Raw genomic sequence first — 24602 nt, 5'->3', positions numbered from 1 at the left:
TACAACCCCATGTCAAGGATTCAGGCTCCACTACATACTATATGGGGAGAGCTAGGGACTTCAGGATAAAATTCAGAACTCAGCATACTGTCCCTCAAAGAGAGCAAATTTATTTCTCTCCAAAATTGAAGGGGGGGGTGCAATATTGTCTTTCAAAAGCAATCGAGGAGATGGTCATGGTAATACCTCCCTTCTACCCCGTAGCCCAGTCATTACAGCATTTACCTGGAATGTTTGAGACTTGGACCAGGAGACAAGCCTCCTTCACCTGAGGGGAACTTGAATCCACATTTCATACCATGTATCCCATAATACCCAATGGCTTTGGGGTGCTCCTGTTGACACTATTACACTTCATAAAAGCAAAACTTGAATATTCACTGGAGCCAGTCTCCTTCCCAAGAGAATATTCTAACCACTGAGTTATATTCATTCTCTTCCCCACCTCTGTGGCCCAAAAATTAAATATTGCATACTAATTAAAGTGTTTTAAAAGCAAAGATCCATTGCAGAATACCCTGTAGTTTGTGGGAGGTAATGTTTAGGCACTCTTGTGGGAGCGAGTGGTATAAGTTGAGCTCTCCTGAGATGGAGAAAGGACTGTTCTAACTACCCAGCAATTAGGGAAAGGGGAGGTTTCTTAAACCTTTTTTATGTAAGCGCATGTAGGGATTTTGCAAATTCCAGTCATGCGTAAATGTTGTCCATAGATGCATAAAGAAGCATTTTGGCAAATAAGTCTCCTTGAGAATTTAGATGTGTACTATATGCATCTCTTTTCACTCAGCACCCAAATACAGCCATTTTTATATGCTGGCAGCTGCCCTTGCAAAAACGATCACCCACACAACAACATGAAGAATATCATACCCTTCGGATTCTTTAGGCCATGATTCTGCCACTGAGGCCCCATTGAAACATCCTTTTGATCCATACTTTGAGATGAAGTCACAGGTTAAAGTTTGTTCCCTAAACATTTAGTTGAAACAGAAAAGAATCAGTGTGCCCTGTAGGCAGCCACTGGGATTATTCACAGTGCATCTGTTTTGAGTCAGGCTGGCAGAATTCGGCCCTAAGGTTCTTTCTGCTACACCTTAGTTCTTGGTTGGCCATAAAATGTTTAAAACTTTGAAGAGAGACACAGCCTAAGGGCTTGTCTTACTGCTAAAAAAAGCTGCTTCCCTCTTACCTCAGGGTAACTAATGTGTGTAAGTTATTCAAAGTAAAGAAACAGTAAAGCCAAGAAGACTCCTTTGTTTTAGCATGAGTTAACTTGCCAAGTCAACCTTAGTGAGTTTTGCCCATGGTAAAACTTAAGTGGCCTTGGTCTCATTGTAATTTTACTTCATGCTACATAGTTATCCCAAGGTAAAAAACACAATATGCACAACCACACAGTCTTTTAGGAAGTGAAGAAAAACCGTATGTTAATGTGGATGTGAGAGTGTCATTATCTTCTAGCTCTGGGCACAACATAACCTGCTAAAAGAAGGAACACTCCTTAAGGCTGCTTGGATATAAATGCTGAAAGTAGAAAGCTCCACCTGCAAAGCAGTATAAGCATTTTTCATAGCCCTTTGAAATGATTTTCCTGCTTGAAGAACTAGTGGTTCAGAATACTAAAAAGCCAACCTGTTCCAGCTATTCATTCATTATTTTTACAATCAACTCTAGTTATTGATTTCTTTTGTTGTCTTTGTGTTTGTTTCTTACTTAAGGAAAAAGTACGCCAGCTCCGAGACTCCATTATCGGAAAAAGAGTAGAAAAGGAAAATCTGTACGGTAAGCTACAATTTAGTAGCATCTCAGTACACTAAAGAAATTAGCTTTGGGATAAATATGCCAAGTCTGTACTAGAGGCCCGATTCAAAGCCCAAGTTGGTCTTTAGATCAGACCTGGGATTTGTAAGGAACATTTTATGGTTTATCTCACATTATTTTGATGTAATCCAAGACTTCATCTTTTAGGGTGATACCTGACCTGCTGACAATAATGAGAGTTTTACCATTAACTTCTGTAGGGCCAGATTTTCTCTGCTGGTCTCAACTGATTAGCTTTCCTATATACATTGTATTTCCCATTGTAATATCAGGATTATGAATGGGCTATTTCCAGAAAACAGTTCACTTGATAAAAGCAGTCTGTTGATTTGTTTGCAAGTCAGCCATGAATACATGTGGTCTTCAAGAGCTCCTTTGAGTAATCTGTTCTCATTATTTGAGCTGTGTGATTGGTCCTTTATGTTACACAATATAACTTATGATTCGTAATTATATAGCCTAGACCAGAGGCTAACACACTTTTAGCAAGAAGAATTTTAAAAGCGAGCATGTATAAAATAAGTAGCTTTCATAAGACAGTTACTCAGATAGCTAAAAACTGTACGTAAGTACTAATGCCAATCAGATTTTCAACTGGAATTATTTTTAATGGTGCCTCATTAAAAATAATTCAACCTGCCCTGCTATTTAATTGTGACAATTAGTGCGGAATACTCAACTGGTGATAAAAATCTATTTTAGATAGAGTTCAACACTGACAGCTTTCTGGAACAGAATCAAATTTTGAGAAAATCATTTTTCTTTTGAAATCAATCTGAAAAAGGTATGCAGAGGGTGAAAAGTAGGTACATTCACTCTGAAGCCAGAACTAGATTCATTCTAACAGTGCTTTCTCTTCCCAACAGATAAGATCACCATTGAACATCACCCACATGGTAAGCAATACTAGCAACATCTTAGCACAGATAACATCCCAGAGTAGAAACTACTGGACAAAAATGTAGTATCATATAGACGGTTAAGAGCACACAAAGTGGCATATTGAGTCAGACCAACGGTCCCTCTAGCCCAGTGTTCTGTCTCTGACAGTGACAGTGGCTTTAAAGCTAGAGCATTAGACAGAGAGTGTATCTACAGTGATCCATCCTGTGTTCATCACCCTACGTGGTACCCACTATTACTGTTTCTGTTTAATCGCTATTTATAGATCTAGTGTCCATGAATTTGTCTTTTTCCTTCTTTCAACTTAAGAGGAAAGGTGGTTGAATCCAGGGGATTCAATTCTGAGCCTAAAGGATTCAAAACTGAGTCCTAAAATTTGAGTCTTAACAGGAGCTGAGAGCATTGGGCCCTGTGAACAGATTGAGTCCCTGACACCCTTTAAAACAAACCATACAAACTCCATGTTAGCATCCAAAAATCACTTCCTTCCTAGGGTTTGTTTTTTTTTAATTCAACAAGGAGTTACATGATATAGACTTCATGTTAAACTTCATTTTTGTGTTTGGTCTCCCTTTAGGGTCTCCCTCTAAAGTTCTCCTGTTCCCTCTTGTCAGGGTCCAGTTAATGAACCATACTTGCACCAAAAAATCAACAGAATTTTTGACATCTTAAGTGAAATTTTGTAGCCTGTATTATTTAGGTTGCCACATTACATGATCAGAATGGACCCCCTGAGCCTTAAGATATGCATATCCTGTTATACTCTTTTATATCACTCCAATCCTCTCTTTGGATTAGCATTTCTTCTGTTTCTGTAGTTTCTAAAGAAAGCAGACTAGACAGTCTTCATTTGAGAGATATGTTGTACAACATGCCCTATAATAGTCTGGTGTGTATTTGTTTTATCATAGGTCCCATATTTGTTTAATACGTTCAAAATCATTAGAATATTAGTGTTTCCATATTTCAGTTTAAAAATGAGCTTTCTATTTCTCCCATTGTCATGTTTGCACTTTCAGATTTGGGTGCCCCATTCAGGAGACCATGTTGAAGGAAATATTTGGTCAATAAGGAGTATTGTTTTTAATTGGGGAATAGAGGGAGTTGAATTTTGCTTTAAATACTGAAACATAATTTGGAGTTTCCTGATATTGGGTTGAATCTTTGCTCCCAGTGTACTCACTGGAAGATGCATTACTGTTAGCAGTGAAACTCAGTTTTATACTGCTTTCAGTGTTGTGGCCATTACAATAGGACTTAATGAAAAAAAATTGCACTTCGTAAAAAAGGGGGGGGGGCTTTCTCGCTAATTTTTTAAAGAAAAAATGGGTTAATTCCAGTTACTTAATACCTTTACATGTTCATTCATACAAGCATCAAATAAGGGCAACACTATTTCAGTGGTAAAGTTCATGTGACGGTCATTAATGCATGGAAATTGTCATATTTTGTTGCTGTAAAGAAAAATGCAGCATCCTATTTTCAAAAGTGACTTAGACACTCAAAACCTAGACTTTTCAAGGTATTTAGACGCCACTTTCTTGAGTATTGCAGCCTGAGGCCTTGGATCCTTAAATGAGTCTTGAGTGTTTCTTCACTCATTGTTATGTTACATACACTGAAGAAGGGCTGTGTAATTTTTATTTCTAAGCTCAGTGTGTGAAGTCCAGTCTTTGGGAGAAATAGGCAACTGAGCCAGGGATTTTCAGAACCTGGCCAGAGCAACAGGAGGCACAGACAGAAGAGCAGAAAGTGCCATGAGTTACAACGATCCCCCAGGCCCAACAGACAATCACTGTTGGGTCCCAGGGGTGGGAGATCGAGTTGCTGTTTAGAGCAGCTGTAAATCTGCAGCCTCTCTCCCCTAGCAATGCCCACCCCCTCTCCTAGCCCCGGTGCTGTTTTTAGAATGGGAGGGGGGAAAGGGAGCAGAGGAAACTCATTCTGGCTGTTACCCAGCTGGCACTGGTTGGGTGGGTGGATTGAAGCCTTGGGCGGGGAGGCTCCAATCCCCCCCACCCCTCCCTCCAGTGCCATCTGAAAAAATCCCAGACTGAACTCCTTCTGCTCCCTTCCCCCTCTCCTATTTTGAAGACCACTGAGAGCAAGCTGAGCTGCATCAGCTCAGCCCTGCTTCTGGCACACGCAGACAGAAGTTACTGAGGGTGCCCCATTTTGGAGCATCTTCATCTGAAACCTCATGCAATGCGGGTTCAGGTTGTTGCAGGATTGGGCCCTTTTAAAGCTCTCAGTCTTGCGCTTGTGTTTGGTCACAGCTGTAGAGCACTTTCAGGGGCCAGGTCAGGCAACAGTGTCATTTCTGTCTGTGCATACGGTGTCACCTGGGGTGCAGACAGAAATGCAGCTCCCAGCTGTAACTCAGAATGATTTTTTCAAAGCATTTTGAGTTATGTTATTCTAGACCAAATAGAAGTTCCCTATTGGTTCAAGGTGGGAAGGGAATCTAGCTGCAGTTTGGGTGCCTACCATTAGGTTCCCATAGCAATGCCCTCTGACAGTGCTCCCTGTATTCGGAGTAGGAGAGGAGAAGGGCAGCAGAGGGAGCTTATTCTTGGGGCAAGGATCCACTTGGTTTTCCTCACTGCTCACTGCTCAAGCAGGGATTTCCCCCCTTCCGCCTTCTCATCTCCCACAGCACAGACCCCAGCCCCACGGACCCTAGGAAAGTGGTATGTTAGCTAATGCTGAGATGTGTTTGTTTGCATGTCTCCAATTTCACTGGGACAGGACAAAAGCAGACAGGACAAAGGCAGACAGAACAGTGTCCACTTAGGGCTTTTTGGAGCTAATCAACAGGTCAGCTGGTAATGTCCCACTTTGGAACTGCTGTTTAAGAAGAGCTTGAACTAATGAGAGAGGCTTTTGTTTTGCTGATGAGCTGATAAATGCTGTGGTTTTATCAGCCCCCCTGCTGGTTTGCAGCCCTGACAGGTTTGCAGAGAAGGAGAGGAAGATTGAAAATGCATCAGCCGATGCATGCACTGCACACACACCCCTTTGCCTCAGAGTGCTAGCCCAGGGCTGGGGTTTGGTAATACTCCCACCCCTTGAGCAGCAAGCTGAGGGGAGGGAGGGGAAGTCTGAAATGTTGCAGGCCGGGAGGGAGAGGGGTTTAAACCCCTCCCTAATTAGAGTGTCCTGCCAGGACCTGGCCACATGCCCCCCCTCAGTTCAGCACTATGAAAGGGGAGGGAGGGCTGCTCTAGCACCCCCTGGTTTCTAGCCTGTGCCACAACAGGCATGTGCCAGCATTTCTGGAATTAAAACGGACTGTCTATTCACCTCCAAATAGGTTCAGGCTTTGCAGGCTAGACTAATCTGCAAAGATTGAATCAATTCAAGCTCAGGCTTTTTGAACATCTGTCCCTAGCTCTCCTATCATAGTGGTGCCCTCCTGGAAAAGCGCAGGCTTAGGGGGAACCTGGTGGTTGCTTATAAGTACATAAAAGGTGTATATCAGGACCTGGGAAAATTTCTGTTCACCAGAACTCCCCAAGGAAAAACAAGGACCAATGGTCATAAACTCCTCCAAGACTGTTTTAGGCTGGACATAAGAAAAAATGTCTTTACTGTCCAAGCCCCCAAGACCTGGAATAGACTCCCTCCAGAAGTGGTGCAGACACCTACTCTGGGCTTATGCAGCAAACACTTGGATGCTTATCTTGCTGGGATCCTTTAACCCTAGCTGACTTCCTGTCCCCAGGGCAGGGGGCTGGACCTGATGATCTTTGAGGTCCCTTCCATCCCTAACGTCTATGAAATCTATGAAACATATGTATAAAATGTTCTATGGAAGCCACACCTGGGAAGAAAATGGTAAATGATCCATTCAATTTACTGACTAGGTGGATGGCAGTCATTGGTAATTTTCATAGTTTCATAGTTGGTAGGGTCAGAAGGGACCTGAGCAGATCATCAAGTCCAACCCTCTGCCATGGCAGGAAAGAGTACTAGGGTCAAATGACCCCAGACCCCCAGGGTAGGAACCAGCACCACTTTTCTTGGAAGTTGGTTCCAGATCCTAGCTGCCCTGACAGTGAAGTAGTGCCTTCTGATGTCTAATCTGAATTTACCTTCAATCAGCTTGTGACTGTTATTTCTAGTCACTCCTGGTAGTGCTTGGGGAAACAGGGACTCCCCAGTGCCTGCCAATCCCCTCTGACTAGTTTGTAACAGGCCTTAAATCCCCCCTCAGCCTTCTCTTTTGGAGGCTGAACAGGTTCAGGTCCCGTAGGGATCATGCAAGTGGCCCTCCTTTGGACCCTCTCCACATTGTCCACATCCCTCTTGAAGTGCAGCGCCCAGAACTGAACGCAGTACTCCAGCTGTGACCTGACCAGTGCTGCATAGAGGAGGAGGATCACCTCCTTGGACCTGCTCGAGATGCATCTGTGGATGCATGACAAGGTGTAGTTGGCCTTCCTGACTGCATCCCCACACTGCCAGCCCATGTTCATCTTGGCATCAATGATGACTCCAAGATCCTTTTCTGCCTCTGCACTGATGAGAAGGGAGCTCCCCAGCCTGTAGGTATGGTGCTGGTTCTTCTTCCCCAGCTGCATCACCTTGCACTTGTCAGTGTTGAATCCCATCCTATTCTTGTCTGCCCACCCCTGTAACCTGTCTAGGTCTGATTATAGCCTATTCCTTCCTTCTAACGTGCCCACATCCCCCCCACATCTTCCCATGGCTCCGTGCCCCGAGCCAATTTTGATTTTTCTTTTCCTTCAAGTTTTTTCTTACTGGAGCTGGACTGAAGTCACTATCTCATTTTAAACAGGTCATCTAACAACCATAAGTTTGTTATGACATCAGCTAGTACTGGAGTTCTTAAAAAATATTAAAAATCAAAGTTCATTGCTCTGAAAAGAAATGAGCTTTTCAGAGTCACAAGGCAGCCAGTCTTTACCATATGTTGCTATATTAAACATTCTATACTCTTATTGTTATAACTGTTTTAGTACATTCCCAGTCCTACAAGGTATCAAATGAGGCCAGTTCACCTACTGTAGTAAAGCAATCTGAGATATGGGGACTATTTTTTCCCCCAAATTGTGCTGTCTACTTTAGCAATAAAATGGATCTGCTTTAATTAACTTTGCCCTAACCACCCGCCAAAGACCAAATTGCTTTCTCAGCCTCATCCAAAAAGCATTTAGAATAGTCCTGAGTTACTTTCATATACTGTTCACTTATTGATTAGGTGCACTATCCCAATTACCTGGCTGCCATTCCTGAGCCCTTCATTTCTCATCAGCACCTTGTTTTTATCTCTTTGCTGGCAAGCATCTCAGAAAGCTCACACACTCGTTAGTCAGTTGACTCCCCTCTGATAGGAAAGAATATGTTTTTAGTAAAATTTCGAAGATCTAGTAGAGGCCTACTAGAGATGGGCCTGAGCTATGAAAACAACTCTATTTTTTTCGATTGACCATTTCATATTGTTTACATTTGAGCAGTCAGAGACAGAGACAAGAATGTAGGTTATGAAATTTGGAACCATTTATAGGATTTCAGACCCTTTACTCATTTACTCATTTGTTATTTAGTGTCAAATATTTCAAAGTGTGAATCTCACTTCCCCGCAGTGAGGTAGCCAAAAATTTTGTGCAGTCAGCACCAAGGATGATATCCCTTTGCACTGACCCTCCCCCAAGAAAAAACAGTCCATTTTTTGTAGAAGCTCCACAATTCCTTCCCTTCCCATGACATTTGCTATATTTCACACTTGAAAAGAAAGCATTACTTAAGCAGCTGACAGAAACACAGAAAGAAGATTGTAAAAAGAAAAAAAACTAGAAAAAAAGGATTTAAATATTTTTATCAAGATAATCTCACTCTAGTTATGCCATTTGTAAAATTATTAGATTTGAAAGAAGCCTAACTATTCCATGCTGTTCTAACTTATGTTGCATGCATTCATTTTTTTAGTCTCCAAATAGAACCCCAACAGAAAAGGGACAGATGCCTAATTAATTGAGGTAAGAGCATAAATACATTATTCGTTTTAAAAAGAGTGCTTAATGAAGTATTTCCTGACACAAATGCATACTTATAACAACAGAAAGGAAATGCTACCTTTGTCACAGTTCTGGTGTCAGTGCCACATTTCATGTTTATAAAGATGGACATAGGGCTATGATACATTCTCATTTCTGATATACATTATAGCTTGATTTTTAGCCAGATTTTTAGCCAGTCTTCAACCTATACTCAGTAGTGCAAAAGCACATTTTTGTGCAGTTTGAAACTGATTTGCAAGAGCTATTAGAAAGTTAGGTGTACAGATTGGTGCTCTTGTAGGTAAAAGTAAACTACACCTTCAAAATGAGATGGGAATCTTTGGAAAAATAGAGTCATATGCACTGATCATACACATACTATCATAGAGAAATTAAATAAAATCCTATGCTGTATACAGATGTCATCCATCAACATAAAAAAATACGGACATGTACAGCTGAAACGGAGGCCCTAAATTGAAGCGGTGCGTTTTTAAAAATACTGCTTCAATTTAGGGCCCTTTAAACCCCCATGTCATGCACACACCCAAACTTACCTGCCTGTCTGGTGGTAGGGAGGGGAGAGGAGGGCAAACTGCCAGTGGGAAGAGTGGTCCCTGGGCTGAGGAGGGGGCTGGTGCTTCCTTCTGCAGCAGCGCCCCCAAGCAGTACCCACTCTCCGACACTCAGCTCAGAGTCTGCCTTCCCAAACTGCCTGCATAGGCTTCCTGCAGAGCCCCTGATCTGCATGGAGCCCAGTGCTTTGCTCCATGGCTACAGGGCAGAAAACTGCACCCCAAGTCATCTAAGGTGCATTGCGCCACTGATGTTGCTACAGCACCACTAACACATGCAAACACCAACACTATTAAGGCAGTGCAAAAGCATTTAACCCATTTTAAAGTGTTGTGCACACATGCCCCTCGTTTTGTTTACACACGGCCTATGAGGTCTACTTCTGATATTACAAGTCTTCAGTATTGCCACACATACTGAATGGAGTATAGATATACAAGCAAGTAACAAGAAAGTTTCATGAATGGTGTTTAGTTTTTGCAACAGCATAATCATTTACAGCATAATCAGCTACTTATAACTAACATAGTAGAAACAAAACTCCACTGTCTTTTGAGATTTTTTCTAGGCTAAATGACAACGTTTGCATTTTTATAATAGGATTTGAGTTGTACAACCTGCAATGGAGTATCTAGAAATCTTGATCAGGTGGGAGATATGGTTCTATAGAATAAGTGGCACAATGGAGGCTCTACCAATGGGGCTCCTGAGGCACTAAAAGCTTCAGGACATATCTTCATGAGACATTTACCACTGAGGTCCCTGATTAACTCCTCAGTAAACTGTCAGCATCTACATGTGCAAAACTATTAGGATAGAGTAAACCAACCCTGTCATAGGTTACTGAGACATATAACCACCCTACAGTGGGGTTATTTACTCCAGCACAGCACACGTGTAGATGCTCATGGGGCTGATGGGCACAAGGGTGCTTTAGTGTGGGTGCTGCCAGCCAGCCAGCCCTGCACTGAAGCACCCTCATGCCCCAGCAAGCCCCTCCAGAGCACATTGAGCTAGGTTGAAGCATGTTTGGGCTGGCAGGCTGACTCCTGGGGCCTCCTGCCAGTCAGGACTTCTCTGACCCGGCTCAACGTGCTACAGTCCCAGGTGCACATGTAAACACAATGCCTGGGAGAAATAAACTCTGGTGCAGTATGCACCAGAATGGTATTGCTTTGCATTAATTGCACATGTAGATGCACCCTCAGAATTAACTGCTGTTAATTTAGGAGGGGACACATACATGAGTGTGGGTATGCATGTGCCCACTGTACCTAGAGCCACCATTGATAGAGTGAGCCACTGAGTTCATGCCAGTATTTTAGAGATTAAATAATCATACTCATCTGTTATTCAGAACCCAAAATACATGGTTTCTGTGGCAGTCTAAATACAAAGTTACATTCCATTTTGAGGTCCACGAGGGCAAATTTATACTATACCTAGCATTCCATAAGTGATGAAAGCTGTCTGGAGAAAGCATTGGCAGAGCATTTTCAGATGTTTTGGACTCATCCCACCTTTAACTAGCCCTGCACATGTACAAAAGGTGTTTGTACCTCTAGTGGGAAAACAGTAATATCAGGTTCTTGTACCTCTGTATCCTGTTGTAGGTGCTCACTGTTTGCATTTGCCATCAAAAGATGGTGGAACCCAAGGAACAATCCAAACCAAAAGTCCTTTACAGGCACTATGAAGAACATATGTGAATCTATGAATCTGTGCATCTTGGTGGAAGATCTCTGTACTTTTACTATAGCTCCCTTATATCTATGTATAGTATAAAAGGGTTAATTTAGGCCTATGTAATATTGCATATTTACAGCAAAGCAGACAATTGACTGTAGATAGCCCAGGTTTCAAGACCTATTGTTGTTTTGCTTGTGTCTGAGAGAGGTGGGAGGTACACAACCACTCCCAACTTTAGATGGGGGCAAAGAAAGTTAGAACAAAAAACTGGGAAAATTGTTAAAAGTTTCTATCCTGTACCCGAGACTGAGACAATGGTCCCTAGAAGAGCCAGACTATATGGGATATGTAGGACTTACCTAAAGACTTAAGCTTAGCATTCCCCTTCCGTAAGACAATATGCATTTAGACAGCATTATTTTAACATGTGGCTCCACATCCTTGGGCAATGAGACATTGAAGAGGTCACTGGAAAGTTATCAACTGAAATTATTTGCTTTCTTTTTCCATTCAATACCATTTAATTTGACATCCAGCATAATAACTGGTTAATACAGAGATCATTGTGATAAAATGTAAAGTGTATGTACCAGGAGACTGTTTAAAAGGAAACACTATCAGACTGACTCATTTGGCAATTTGTCATTTAAGTTGCAAGAGGATTGATTATATGTAGTTGATAATGATTCTTCCAGGAACAGCTAAATTTACCAATGGTTTTAGCTAATGGCAAACCTCCTTTCTTTGGGCACTGATAAAGTCCCAGACTGTTGCGTATTGTGCCCAAAGGGCTTTATTTTAATTACATTTTATTGTAATCATTGTTTTCGTGTCAATTCAGTCCTTGCCCCTTCAGTTGAGGCTGCAACCAGGAGTGCTAGATAGAAACCACCAAGAGCTGAAGTAAGAGTGCCAATTCATTTCAGACTTCATTAGTTAACTTCGTTTTACTCTCAGACACATGGTGCATTTGAACCACTTATCTAGATGTGAAAGTTGCTACATCCTATTGCCAGTCCCATAAAGGAATAATTCCCCTAAGCATGGCAATGGTATTATATAGCTTTATGCAAAGAAAGATAGTTCTGACATCAAAGAACAGGGCTGAGAGTCAGGAAATCTACCATCTTCCCCTGAAATGCAGAAGCCTTTCTGTGCAGCCCTTAACAATGTATTTGTAGCCCAATTTCTATGAGGGCCGAGCATCCAAAACTCCTGTAGGCTTCAGGGGTACCTGTGTGTGTTCAGAAGCAGAAAAATGCAGCCGTGTATTTTCTCAGTTTTTAACTAAACTACATGGCAGGGGCATTGAGATTTGATCTTTCAGTTCTTATCAGTAAAGTTTTCTGTCATTGGAGAATTCTGCAATATGCATTATGATTTTCACTGCCTACTGAAACTAATATTGGGTCTTGTCTCAGGAGAAGTAGCTCTAAATGCAGTTTTAGTCAACAGGTGGCTAGCAGTGCTAAGAGAGTAAACTGTTCTAAGTTTACAGGAATGGTGGAGTGTAGAGTACCAGTGCCACTATATGCTAAATTGTGACACTATCTAGTTTAAGTCTACAAGAATAATCTTCACTGGGGCATTCAAGTCCCCTTCAGTGAAGGAGAGGGTAAATTAAGAGCTCTCTTTCTCAATACCGTGCTGATCTTGTCTTGGTTCCCATTAACATGAAGGGCACTGGCTGATATCCTGCTCACTGAAGCACAATACTCAAGCACATCTAAGGTTGGGCTGTCAGTCAGTTTCATTGGCACTGCCACCATTGCTGTTAGGCCACATAAAGAAGGGAATATAAATGTGGAAAGGAACAGGGAAAGGAAAGAAAGACCGACCATTTGCAGACGGAACAGAACACCAGTAGGAGAGAGATGCAGGTGAACAGAGGTGGGACAGGAGAGTGACATTACCAGAACATGGATCTTCCTACTGAGACAGGATTTCTTGTCACACTGAGATCTTTTCTCTTCTCTGATGGTGTTACGACTGCCTCTCCCCTGACAAGAATAACAACTCTAATTCTAATGACATGCAGCTTTTGGGTGCATATAGGTTAAAAGCCCTAATTTTCTAGGCTACTAAGACTGTGATCACTGGTTTCAGTGAACACAAGCATATGTGAATGAGAAGAACTAAAAAATGAACTTTATTGTGGAGCAGTAGGTAAACCTACAGACACTTGGTCCGGCTCTAACTAGGTAGCTAGACGTTCTCTGAAGTGTAATCTCCCAATTCCCAGCTCCCTCATTCTCCTTCTAGGGAACATCTCTAAATCATGATATAACTTCTATCACTACAAGACCCAACCATAAGTCTACTAAGTTCTTATCATTTTTTTAATGTGGAAGGCACAGGATAAGATTAGAGATCTGCATTGTTAGGATGCATCCAAGTATCTTACATGCTTAAGGTTGCTGATAGTTAATGTTGTTTGAAGCAGTGTTTATACCTATTCCTTGCTCTGTGAACTCACTCGTGAAAAATCAGAGCTGACTAGCCAGTGTAGTGCTGCCATTCCTGCTCTGTCAGGAGGCCAGTGATAATGCAAAGGGGACTTTGGTTTCATGAAACTGACTGAAATCTGTGAGCTTGGAGCATTATTCTGTAGTGCATTGGCTTTCTTCCTACATTTGCAAACCTCCCGATTGTAAACACCTACCAGTCCCACACCTCACGGTTTCACACTGCAAAGTACCATAGTTTGTTCCCCTCCATACAGTTTTGCCCAGAAGGGAAAAATGTAAAATATAAGCTAATGTCAGAAGTTCAAGTGATCTAGAAGGAGGCAGGGTACAGCTCTGGCCACAAATACTGTTGAAGATCTGAATGGAAATTCATCCTGTGGAACCCATAGATGTCTATGCTACCGGTCCACTAACAATGTGGAAATACCACCCCCTACAGGAAAAGATGATCTGCGATACAGTGTGTCATGAAATGTCTTGAAATTGTCGTCCTGTTGTTCCATGTGAAGCAAGATTTGCCAACTGCAGTAAACAGTTGCCTTGAAGGGAAAATGTCAGCATCCATTGTGGGGAGGATCAAGTGGGCCCTTGTCTCATAATTGCCAGAGGACAGTGAGCAGGCTTGCTAGGTAAAGAGTGGGTTAAGCCAGTGGATATTGTAGTAGTAAACTCCCTTCCTGAGGACTGACATGATGACATCAACAAGAAGTCATCATCCATCTTTGTATGTGTGTTAGGAGTTGGAATAAAGCCCTTTTGAGAGCAAGAGGACTCCCTACCTTTTCCTGGGCTATGAGATAGCACAGGATTCAAGTTAACAGGAGTGTACAGCATTGCAACAGACACCATTCAAGATGTCCTAAAGAAATATAGCAATTTTTGAAGAAAGGCTTGGTGTATAAAAAACCATATATATATAGCTATATCTATATTTACTACAACAGCATGTAACTCCATGTCCATACATAGCCCTGAAGAACTAGTGATGAATCTCTTGCTGAAGACTTGTTTGCATTGGCTTCACCCTAACCTAGGTATGGACATGGAGTTACATGCTGTTGTAGTAAATATAGATATAGCTATATATATATGTTTTTTTATATACCAAGACTCCATCTTGTGGACATTTAAACAAACCAATCCCGCGTACATCTGAAACTATGCAGTCAGGTGCAGTTGGTGCCTGCAACTGTCCTTGAGGCTTCAAGACCAGTGTCATACAAGGCTAAGACTCCAGATGACAAGATGCTTTGCAGACATGTCAAGCAGATGCAAGGTTATGATCCAGGTGATATATCCTGTACAGATCCAGAAGATATTGTACTGGCAGCAAAATAAGTGCTTACAAATCCAACACATGTTGTCCTAGACCAGTGGTTCTCAACCTTTTTAAACTCAAGGCATTCCTCATTATAGTAATGTACCCTGCTTAATTTTCACTCTTTTTGACTACAAAAAAATAATAGAGCAATTCTCCTGTTGCAAAGAACTCAGAAAGACCGCAACAGGGGAGAAATGTTTTTAACACTATGGATTCCTATTTGAAATTTCTGGGTTTATCCTGAAAACCATGTTTGCACACCTAGTAATGCTAACATTGTGCAGCAACCTGTGGTATCTTCAAAAGACTTTCAAGGCACCCCAGGGTGCCACTGAACCCTGGTTGCGAATCACTGTCCTAAATTCATCAACTCAAGAGCTGAAACAACTTGATGCCATCTCCAGTGACATGATTCTATTTCCTGAATTAAGGCAAGTCACCACCTGGCCCAAATACTTAAAGGACTATGTCATCTAGTGCCTGAGCTCACTTGCAATGTAGTAAACTACTCTCTTATCTCCTTTTGTTCCCAGTTCATAGAAGGTTAGTGGAAGCTATTTAATATTAATGCTACAGGAGCCTGGCCTGTAGCATTAATATTAAAATTCACCTGCTTTATAGTTGCTAGAACATTAGTATTTATTTAACAGCTATTTGCAAACAGGTAAAGGGCAAAGCTAAAAACATTTTGCAGTAAAAAATAGGAAACAAGGATAATTCCATGTGATTTTGGCATGTAGTAGCCTATGTTTGTGACCTTAAAACAGAAGTGACAGAAGAGTTGCAAAGGATAAAGTTTGTACTGGCCGAGTCTACATGAGACACTGACTGCGCAGTAGCTCGTTACTACTGAGCAGTAGCGTCATGTGGCACAAAGCATGATGCAACACTACTGTGCAGCAGTAGCAAGCTACTGCACAGTCAGCATTACCTAAAAGCTGTTCAGTGATGCTGCTGCACAGTGACTCCAGTTACTGCGCAGTCATTTAATACTTGTGTATACAAGTACTAAATGACTGTGCAGTAATAACTGTGCAGTCAGAGTTTCGTGTCTCATGTCTCAAATCTTCTGTGCATGTCCTGCATGCAGGTAATGTGTTGAAATACACTGTTGGTCACAAACAGAAGAATCCTAAACAGTATTTTAACTTTGGCAAATCAGTTCATTAATGTAACCAGATTAATACCGTATTTTCTTATGTACAACTCTCTCCCAAATAAGATGCACATCTTGTTTTTGAAAGGCAGAAGAAGAAATGATTGAAGAATGAAGAAGAAATGATCTTTCCTTGAACATACTGGTAAATGTAATGTTTACCCAGGGAAAACAAAGACAGTCAAGAGGAGCAAAACATTATGGCTGCTCACACCGATAGATGAAACACAGATAGATGATTCTATTCTCCCTAGCATTTCACTCTAAGTCTGTGGCCACAACCTCAACTGAGATATATATGTAGCTCCATGAACTTAATGGATATGTTCCCATTTACACATGCTGAGAAACTAGCCCTTTGCTGCCAGTTTGTTTTGCAAGTTTGGTGTGTGATCATCATTGTTATTATTTTATACTGACTTTCTCTTGTTGCACTTTTCCTGAGAGGTAGCAGAGTGAGTGTGACTCATAATATATGGATGAACAAAATGCTAGTGAGTGAAGCTGTATTCAAAAATAAATCTTCAAAAGCAAGGGAGACTTTGTCTCCAGCAGCTATCTTCAGCTCTTCCTACATGCAGTGGTCATTCCTCCACATCCATCTGCCTGTAGGCAGAAACACTAGCAGAGAAAAGAGTCAGCATGTGAGGCAGGGAGTAGAATTTTGCTCTTTATATTTTATCTAAATATTGAGAAATACTGCTTTTGATTATATACCAACCCACTAACACACCGTTTATTCAATACTATGCATTTTCCATTATTTCCTGCAGCTCAGTTCTTCATTTGCTTGCCTAAGAACATTCCACATGTCTCCAATCTACATCCCGACTGCAGTTTGATACACAGCACGCATCTAAGAAAGCAGCTATGCTGTCATGACCACAATTTCGACATCTTCATCCTGAAAAAGTCCAGCATCCCTAAAGCTAGCATTAATAAAGTTTCTCATCAAGTCAGTGCTAGATTTTACACTCTTCTTGTTTATCTCAGTTGATCTTCTAAATGAATGATTAAGAAAAAATAAAGATGCAGCATACTTTGTTTTGTTTAAGACTTTACCATTAGTGTAAATATTCTACATAACTGCTAGAGATGTAATGTTAACAAAGCTGAATATGAAGTTATAAAACTGATGATTCAGGTTTTATTTTCCATTTAAAACCATTTTTACAAAAAATTTACTTCCAGTGTTTACAGCAACTTGCCTGTTTTCCTAGGGTAAAAAATAATGATATTCTAATGAGAGGCACTTTCTAACAGCTATCAAACTATATAAGGCTAGATATAAATCAGCACTAATTATCTCCAGCTATTGTCATGATTACAAAAGTAATGTTTACAAGAAAGTTTAATGTTTGTGTATGCGTGTTTAATAGGGTGCCCAGGGTAAACTAGAACCAAGAACCAAACTTTAGCCTCTATTACACTGATGCAACCCCAGTAAAGCATATGGGGCATGTCTACACATTCATTAATTCACAGTAGTTACTGCACATTTAATTTAGTATTTGATTAATGAAGTACTAACTAAATGTACAGTAACTACAGTTACTGTGCAGTAGTGCCAGCAAACACCTTTTTAGTGACACTACTGCACAGTTGCCTAATAATACTGCACAGTAGTATATTAGCACTGCCTGTGCTGTGATGCACTATTGCTCAGTGTTATTAGGCTACTGCTGTTTAAGCATCTTGTGTAGACATGCCTATGGAGTATTAAACGTTACCAAGCAGAATTTTACCCATAATACAAAGTGTGCACACACTTAGCAATACATTCGAATTTAAATGAGCATTGCTGAAGACTTGCTGAAATGATCTGTTTCATCCACACCAGAGAAATACACAACTTTGTATATGCAATGCTTACAGTAGCTGGCATCATAACATGCCGCTATTAACTTAGAAGCTCTTCCACCACACCACAACTAGCTGTTGCCAATAATTAATTTACTGGATTTTCAGAGAAATAGTTTCCTCAAATCTTGCATATTCTAAGAGGGGAGGGGGGGAAATTGTTTTGTTTTTGGTTTTGATTTTTTAAATTAAAGTATTTAAGAATCAATCATGTATATCATTTGGCTTAGTCCTGTGGGTTGTTTGCACACTGTTCATAGCAAGCCTCCTGTTGAGTGTTTAACATCCTGAATTTACTAGTCAGGCCATGTGGTTTGATCAATTAAGTCACACAAGGCATGTCTATATGTGCATTTAAGCATGACTAAATGTAATGTGCATTCAGCTAAAGCACATTAAGCAATTTCTGGCAGATGTCTACATGTGCAGGGACTTGGCACTGAAGTTAGTCCCAAAACTCTGCAGCCCAGACAGGTAGGGCAGACCCAGCACTAAACTTAGGGCCAGGTCACGTCTACATGTGCATTAATGCACATTAACTAATCACACCTAAATGTGATATCTGCATTTGCATGATGTTGTTTCTGATCCCCAACTGAGAGCTCCAACTGGAGCACTTCATATGCAGATGCTATTGCTGATACACAAGTATCCAAACATGGGTGTTTCTCCCTGGGCACTCAGGTTAAAACACCAATGCCAAGTCCAGTCAAGTCACAGTCCAGAGGAGTATATGCTAGGCGCTTTTTTACCTGCTGTTCACACAGCTTTAGCTAACAGCTATTTGTGATCTGGGTTAGGTTTAAAATAGAGTTCAGACTTGAATTTGACAACAGTGTGGTCCTGTGAACTGTTCTCCTGAAGCTGCCACCCACACAGGTGCATACTTTTCAGAGGCTGAGGGCTAGCAGAGAAGTTTGTCAGAGTTGTTTTGATGAAAAGTTGGATTGTTTTAACTAAATTAAACATTTTGCATGAAAATGGTTCTGTTTGATGTGGAAAAATTCTAATTTTTGTTAAAAATTTGAAGAGCCAGTAGTGCTATAGAATCAGGAACTAATCAAAGTCTATAATATTAATTTTATAAATTACTTCCATATCTTTACATTCTTCTTACTAATTGCATTCTTTGCTAAATGGGATGCTTACAGTAATAATAAGGTCAATTAAATTAAATTCCCCAGTGCTGACAAATGCAGATGATAATTCTCTGGATATCTTCCCTGACCAGTACACCAATAGAGCATTTAGTCTTGACCCAAAAAGCATAATACAAAGGACTTAAAACTGCATAAAAAAGCTGCCTGCTCTGAAGATACATCATCGAAAAACTGAGAGGCACAAGACTAATTAGAAGCAGAAGTTTCTGTAAGAGGGCCTGAAGTATTTTAGATTTGCTAGGGTATCCATATGGAAGATGAGTGGCCCTCTGGTAAGATAGGCATGCACAGAAATCATTCATTGTCTAAATATAAGGACTTTGGCAAAATGCTCTTGTTCTAAATATATTATATTTTGCTTTAAGAAAGCTGACTGGTCATTGGATAACCCTGTAATTGCTCCTGAGATAACTGTAGCAGCTGTTGAGTTTAAGTCAGACTTGCAGAAGTCACTACACTGAATTACAAGGTCTTTAGGATTCTTGTCTGCATGCAGTGATGAATAGATTACCAACACTTAAGTGGGACCCCCTCCAGGGAGCCATGAAAACATTAGTTATGCCCAGGAACTGTGGTGCTGAAACCTTGTTTCTGGTCAAACGTGTCAACATTTTCTCCACAGAAGTTGCAGTGAAAACAATTTTTATCCAGTGGGATGGGAAAGAGGAAGAGGAAAGAGGCAGCCAGCATTTAATGGTCATTTCTATTTTGGACTGAAGATTTTAATTCTAGCCATTCTTAGGTTGCCACAGAGCATGCTCTTTTGGCGTATCTGCTCTGACTGTTACTACTTCCCTGTATATCACTGTTTCCCATTGTTGGTATTGCGGATTTTTCAAAAAGGTGTGCTTATGCAGACTCATGCTGATTAGGAACACAAGTTCCTAAAGAGGGAAGTAAAGTGCTCTGTATCAAGCACTTCATTTTGGCCCTGTTGAAGACAGAGTCTTCCATTAAGCCCTTATTGTTTGTGGCCAATTTAGTACTTTCAATTGAGAATTTGCACTACTGCTATCTTACAGAGTTTGGCTGGAACTGGCTCAGTTGGCTGTAAACTTGCTTCCCAGACCTTAAAAGGATTTAAAAGCAAGCAATGCTAAAATCAGAATGGCTCTCAGAGAATGTTTACTAGATAGCCAAATAGAAATGTGTACTTGGCATTAAAAGTTATATCCAAACCCAAAAACAAATTATAGAGTAATACACCACTGTAGCAAACTACAATTGATTAGGCAGCTCAAACACAGCCGAACAAGGACTGCTTTGGTGCAGCTCCATGTGCTGTGGAGTAGCTGGCCAGGGCACTATTACTACCCTGGTGTGGACTTTATTAGTTTTGTGCACCCTAAGAGGGGCATGTGTAGATGCTGAGATGTTTACAGTGGATTTAATTAGCTGCACAGTAAACATCTCATGTGACTCCCAGTTTGTACTGTAGGATTTTAATAGCCCTATTTTCTTTGTCTACCCTTAATCAGGCACATTGAAGCAAGTGTATTTCACCAATATGCAGAAAAACTTTTTCAAATCTAGTGACATCATTATTCAGAGAGTTGCTAGGTAGGTTTACAGCTACCAGGCAACACATTTTATGTGGTTATGGCATACTAAGCTCATGCTAAGCTCAAGCTCAAACACCAGACACATTTCAACAACCATGTATACCCAAGAAATGTGCAGCCAGCATCATAAACATGGGCTCATATGAGAGCCAGTGTTGTTAATCCTTTCAATTAACATCGAAGGACATTCAATTAACATTACAGGCTAAAGCTAATATCCTGGCAGTAATATCAGAGGAGTATGATTTTGTGTGCATGTTCAACTAGGATACTATCATTGTTATCATTTCCCCACGCTGTATTATGGGAATTAAAATCACCAATCACAAGATGCACAAAGGACCTAATAAATCTTGCCTGACCATCCAGGGGAAAACACTCATTGTTAAAATAAGACATAGGCAGTAGAGCAGTGCAATTTTTGCTAGACCTGACCTGCGAACTGAGCAAGATATATCCTATAGCCTCTCCTTATAAGGTCTGCCCTGCTGTCCCCAGATCATGCACGTCGCCCTCCTCTGGACCCTCTTGATGCTGGCCACATCCCTCCTAAAGTGCGGCGCCTAGAACTAGACACAGTACTCCAACTGTGGCCTGACCAGTGTTGCATAGAGGGGGAGGATCACCTCTTTGGCCCTGTTTGAGATGCATCTGTGGATGCACGACAAGGTATTGTTGGCCTTTCTGACTGCATCCCCACATTGCCAGCCCATGTTCATCTTGGCATCTGTGGATACATGACAAGGTGTGGTTAGCCTTCCTGACCACATCCTCACATTGGTGGCCCATGTTCATTTTGAAATCGATAATGACTCCAAGATCTCTTTCTGTCACTATGCTTATGAGAAGGGAGTTCCCCGGCCTGTTAGTATGCTGCTGGTTCTTCCTCCCCAAGTGCAATACCTTGCACTTGTCAGTATTGAAACAGTGCTTTTCACCCCCTCATCCAAGTTGCTGATGAAGATGTTGAACAGTGCTGGCCCGAGGACCAAGCCCTGGGGAACCCCACTGCCCACATCCTTCCAAGGCGAAAATGACCCGTCCACCACCACTCTCTAGGTGCGGCCCTCCAGCCAGTTTGCAACCCATCTGACTGTGTAGGTGTCGACACCACAGTCGCCTAATTTTTTGATGAGACTGGGGTAAGAGACAGTGTCAAAGGCCTTCCTAGAGTCCAGAAAGACTACATCCACCACAACACCTGCATCCAAGGATTTTGTGACTTGGTCATAGAAGGCCACCAGGTTGGTCTGACAGGACCTGCCTCTAATGAACCTGTGTTGATTGCCCCTAAGCATAACCTCCCCTGCTGGTCCCTCGCAGATGTGCTCCTGGATAATTTTCTCAAAGAGCTTTCCCAGGACCAAGGTAAGACTAAGGGGCCTGTAGTTTCCTGGGTCCTCCTTCCTCCCTTTTTTGAAAATGGGGACCACACTGGCCCTTTTCCAGTCCTCTGGCACCTGGCCAGAACACCATGAGTGCTCGTAAAGCTGTGCCAATTCCCTCAGCACTCTGGGCTGGAGATCATAAGGACCTGCTGTTTTGAACATGTCCAGTCCCACCAGAAGTTCCATGACTAGGTCCTCACTGACCCTGGGCCCAGCTATGTCTCCCCTGGGTCTGTCCAGGATCCCAGTGTGGGGGAAGTCCCGGTACCTGCTCAGAAAAATGGAGGCAAGGAATTTGTTACAGAAGTTAGCTTTGTCATACGGTGCGACCACCAGATTTCCAAGTGTGTCCTGCAGAGGTCCCACGTTACCCGGTACCTTCTTTTTACCCCCTCTGTATTTAAAAAAGGACTTCTTGTTATCTTTGATCTGGGTCACTAGTCCCAGTTCCATCTCTGCCTTAGCCTTATAGTCCGTCTACAATCTTGAGCAATGGAGATATAATCCTCCTTGGTGTTGGCCCCTCCCTTCCATTGGGTAATGCCACCACCTGCTATATGCACATCAACCAGTGCACCATCATCTTTCATCAAGAAATAGCTCTTTGTCTTACCATTGACCACATCACCAGAATCAGCCAGATGATGTGAAAATATTGGCTTTTTTCAGAATGAACACAGGCACTAGGCTCAGATGGCAGGAAATATGGTATCCTGTTTGCCGACAATTACTTTTTAAATGTAGATTCTATATACAGTGCTATACAACATGCTACTTGTTTAAAAGATTTCAGAGTAAAAACTGAACAATACATGCAAATAAGGTGAAAATTCTATAAATGGCAACTACAGTATTTGCCCAAATTTCCTATGGAGATCAAGGGCTCTTAATAACAAGGTCAATCAACAAGTGACAGGAGGCCACAATCACCTTACCCTGACCATGTTACCAGGGGGAAAGTGAGGAGCCCCTGTGGAATCCAGATAGGCAGGAGGGGGTCATAGATAGGCCCCACATATTGAAAAAATTAAGACTCAAGCACATAGATTAATACCGATGGTAAGAGACTAGCATAAATAGTAAAATAATACCCTATAGGTCTGCAGTCAAAATAATGTGCTGGCAGTTGTACAGTAAAGACCATACCATCTGTTCCAAGCAGATATTTGTGCCACAGAAAAAAAAATGCCAAGTACTGTAGGGTAGAGTGTCACATTTAGCTTTAGTTGCACCTGCTTGAGTGGTGAATTATAGTATTAAACTTTTCTTTTATATTCAGCCTTATTTAACTATTTCTTAAGTTTTTATATAGCCTCATTATTATTTGAACTTTTCTTTTTTTCATTTTGCTTGTGTCTGCATTATCAGCTAGTCTTGAGCTCACTTTCACAGGGAGCTTATGTTCCAGCATTATCAACATAGGGAGGTATAGTGTGAGCCTTGTTACTAGCTCAAATTAACTGAAGTTGGCACTAACCAACTACATTAGAGGGATGACATGATTATATATGTTAATGGAAGGTGATAAGAGGGGACCAAATGGACAGTGTCCAACTGAAGAGGCCTTGGAATTTCCAGAGTTGAAGGACAGACCAAATTAAGATGTGTGCATGTGATGGCTGTGTTGGAACAAACAAATATGCTGACAGGATAAAACATGAACAGTGTGATGATCACAGGGAAACCAGTCAATGGTACCCAGAAATCAAGAGTCATCAGAAGAGTAAAGTTAAAAAAAAAGGGTGAGAACAAGGAAGTTGGATGTGTCATCGTCAAACAACATCTAGACTGAAAAACAGCCATTACCCATAGATGACCACCCTCTACTTTCAGAAACTGATTAGCCACCTTTTCTGTGAAGCTAAGTAACATCTGGGACTGGGTGAGACCATTGAACTAAGTGGGGGGGGCTCTCTCTCTCTCTCTGTAGAAACTATTAGTACATTTAATGTGTTAATAGTTAGATTTTAGTTAAGTTGAATAGTGTGAGGTATATTCCATGTTCACTCTGGGTTGATTATGCTTTAGCGATCCTTTACCATCATGGGTGCCTAACAGTACCTTTGACTTAGAAAGCACCACAGTCCCAAGACATTATCCCTGCAAGGTAGTGGTTAGAGGCCATGAAGTAGGGAGGGTATCTTGGCTTCCTAATCATATGCAAACTAAGGATCTACAGGAGATATCTCTCTTAACCACATAGATTTTAGGCTATCAACAGCTAAGGGTCTCAGTTTTCTCCTTTTACCACATGACCAAAACTTGGATCAAAACTCTATTCAATTTAATGGGGCCTTTTCTATTGACTTCAACAGACCGCTCTTTTATTCAGTTTCTTATAGTTATACTTTCAGAAATATTAGATCTTTATTTGTTACAGTGAACTCTTGGAGAAGAAAATAAAATAGTTTGTTGGATAATAAATGTGACTAAAGAAAGCAGCACCAAAAAGTTGAAAGCCACAAAGAACAAATTCAGCTCTGAAAAAGTGCAAGTGCTTCCTTCTGAAGTTGATGGGACTCATAAGAGCAAGTTGTAAGAAACAATCAGTCCCTGATTCAGGAATCTAGTAGAAAAGGAAGTAATAATACAACCAAACCTTGTGTTCATGATGCAGTTGTTGTGGTTGACTTACCATATTTGCTTTAAAAAATTGCATACAAGAAACCTCATTA

At 41.3% G+C, this 24602-nt stretch overlaps 1 protein-coding gene across 1 annotated transcript in view; it reads left to right on the top strand.

Annotated features, from left to right (window-relative positions):
• The window catches only part of BANK1 (B-cell scaffold protein with ankyrin repeats 1), a 346310-nt gene extending 329133 nt beyond the window's left edge, over positions 1 to 17177 (top strand). Inside the window, exons 14-17 of the mRNA XM_019553351.1 lie at positions 1719 to 1782; positions 2688 to 2717; positions 8677 to 8726; positions 16731 to 17177. Coding sequence (XP_019408896.1) covers positions 1719 to 1782; positions 2688 to 2717; positions 8677 to 8687 — 105 coding nt within the window. The 3' untranslated portion in view covers positions 8688 to 8726; positions 16731 to 17177. The remainder of the gene's footprint in view (positions 1 to 1718; positions 1783 to 2687; positions 2718 to 8676; positions 8727 to 16730) is intronic.
• The last annotated feature ends 7425 nt before the right edge of the window (positions 17178 to 24602 follow it).

Source organism: Crocodylus porosus, unplaced genomic scaffold, assembly GCF_001723895.1.
Source record: "Crocodylus porosus isolate Cpor-Errol unplaced genomic scaffold, CroPor_comp1, whole genome shotgun sequence".
Classification (NCBI taxonomy): Eukaryota; Metazoa; Chordata; order Crocodylia; family Crocodylidae; genus Crocodylus; species Crocodylus porosus.
The sequence above is the reverse complement of the archived record's forward strand: the minus strand, read 5'-3'. Positions and strand labels throughout refer to the sequence as shown.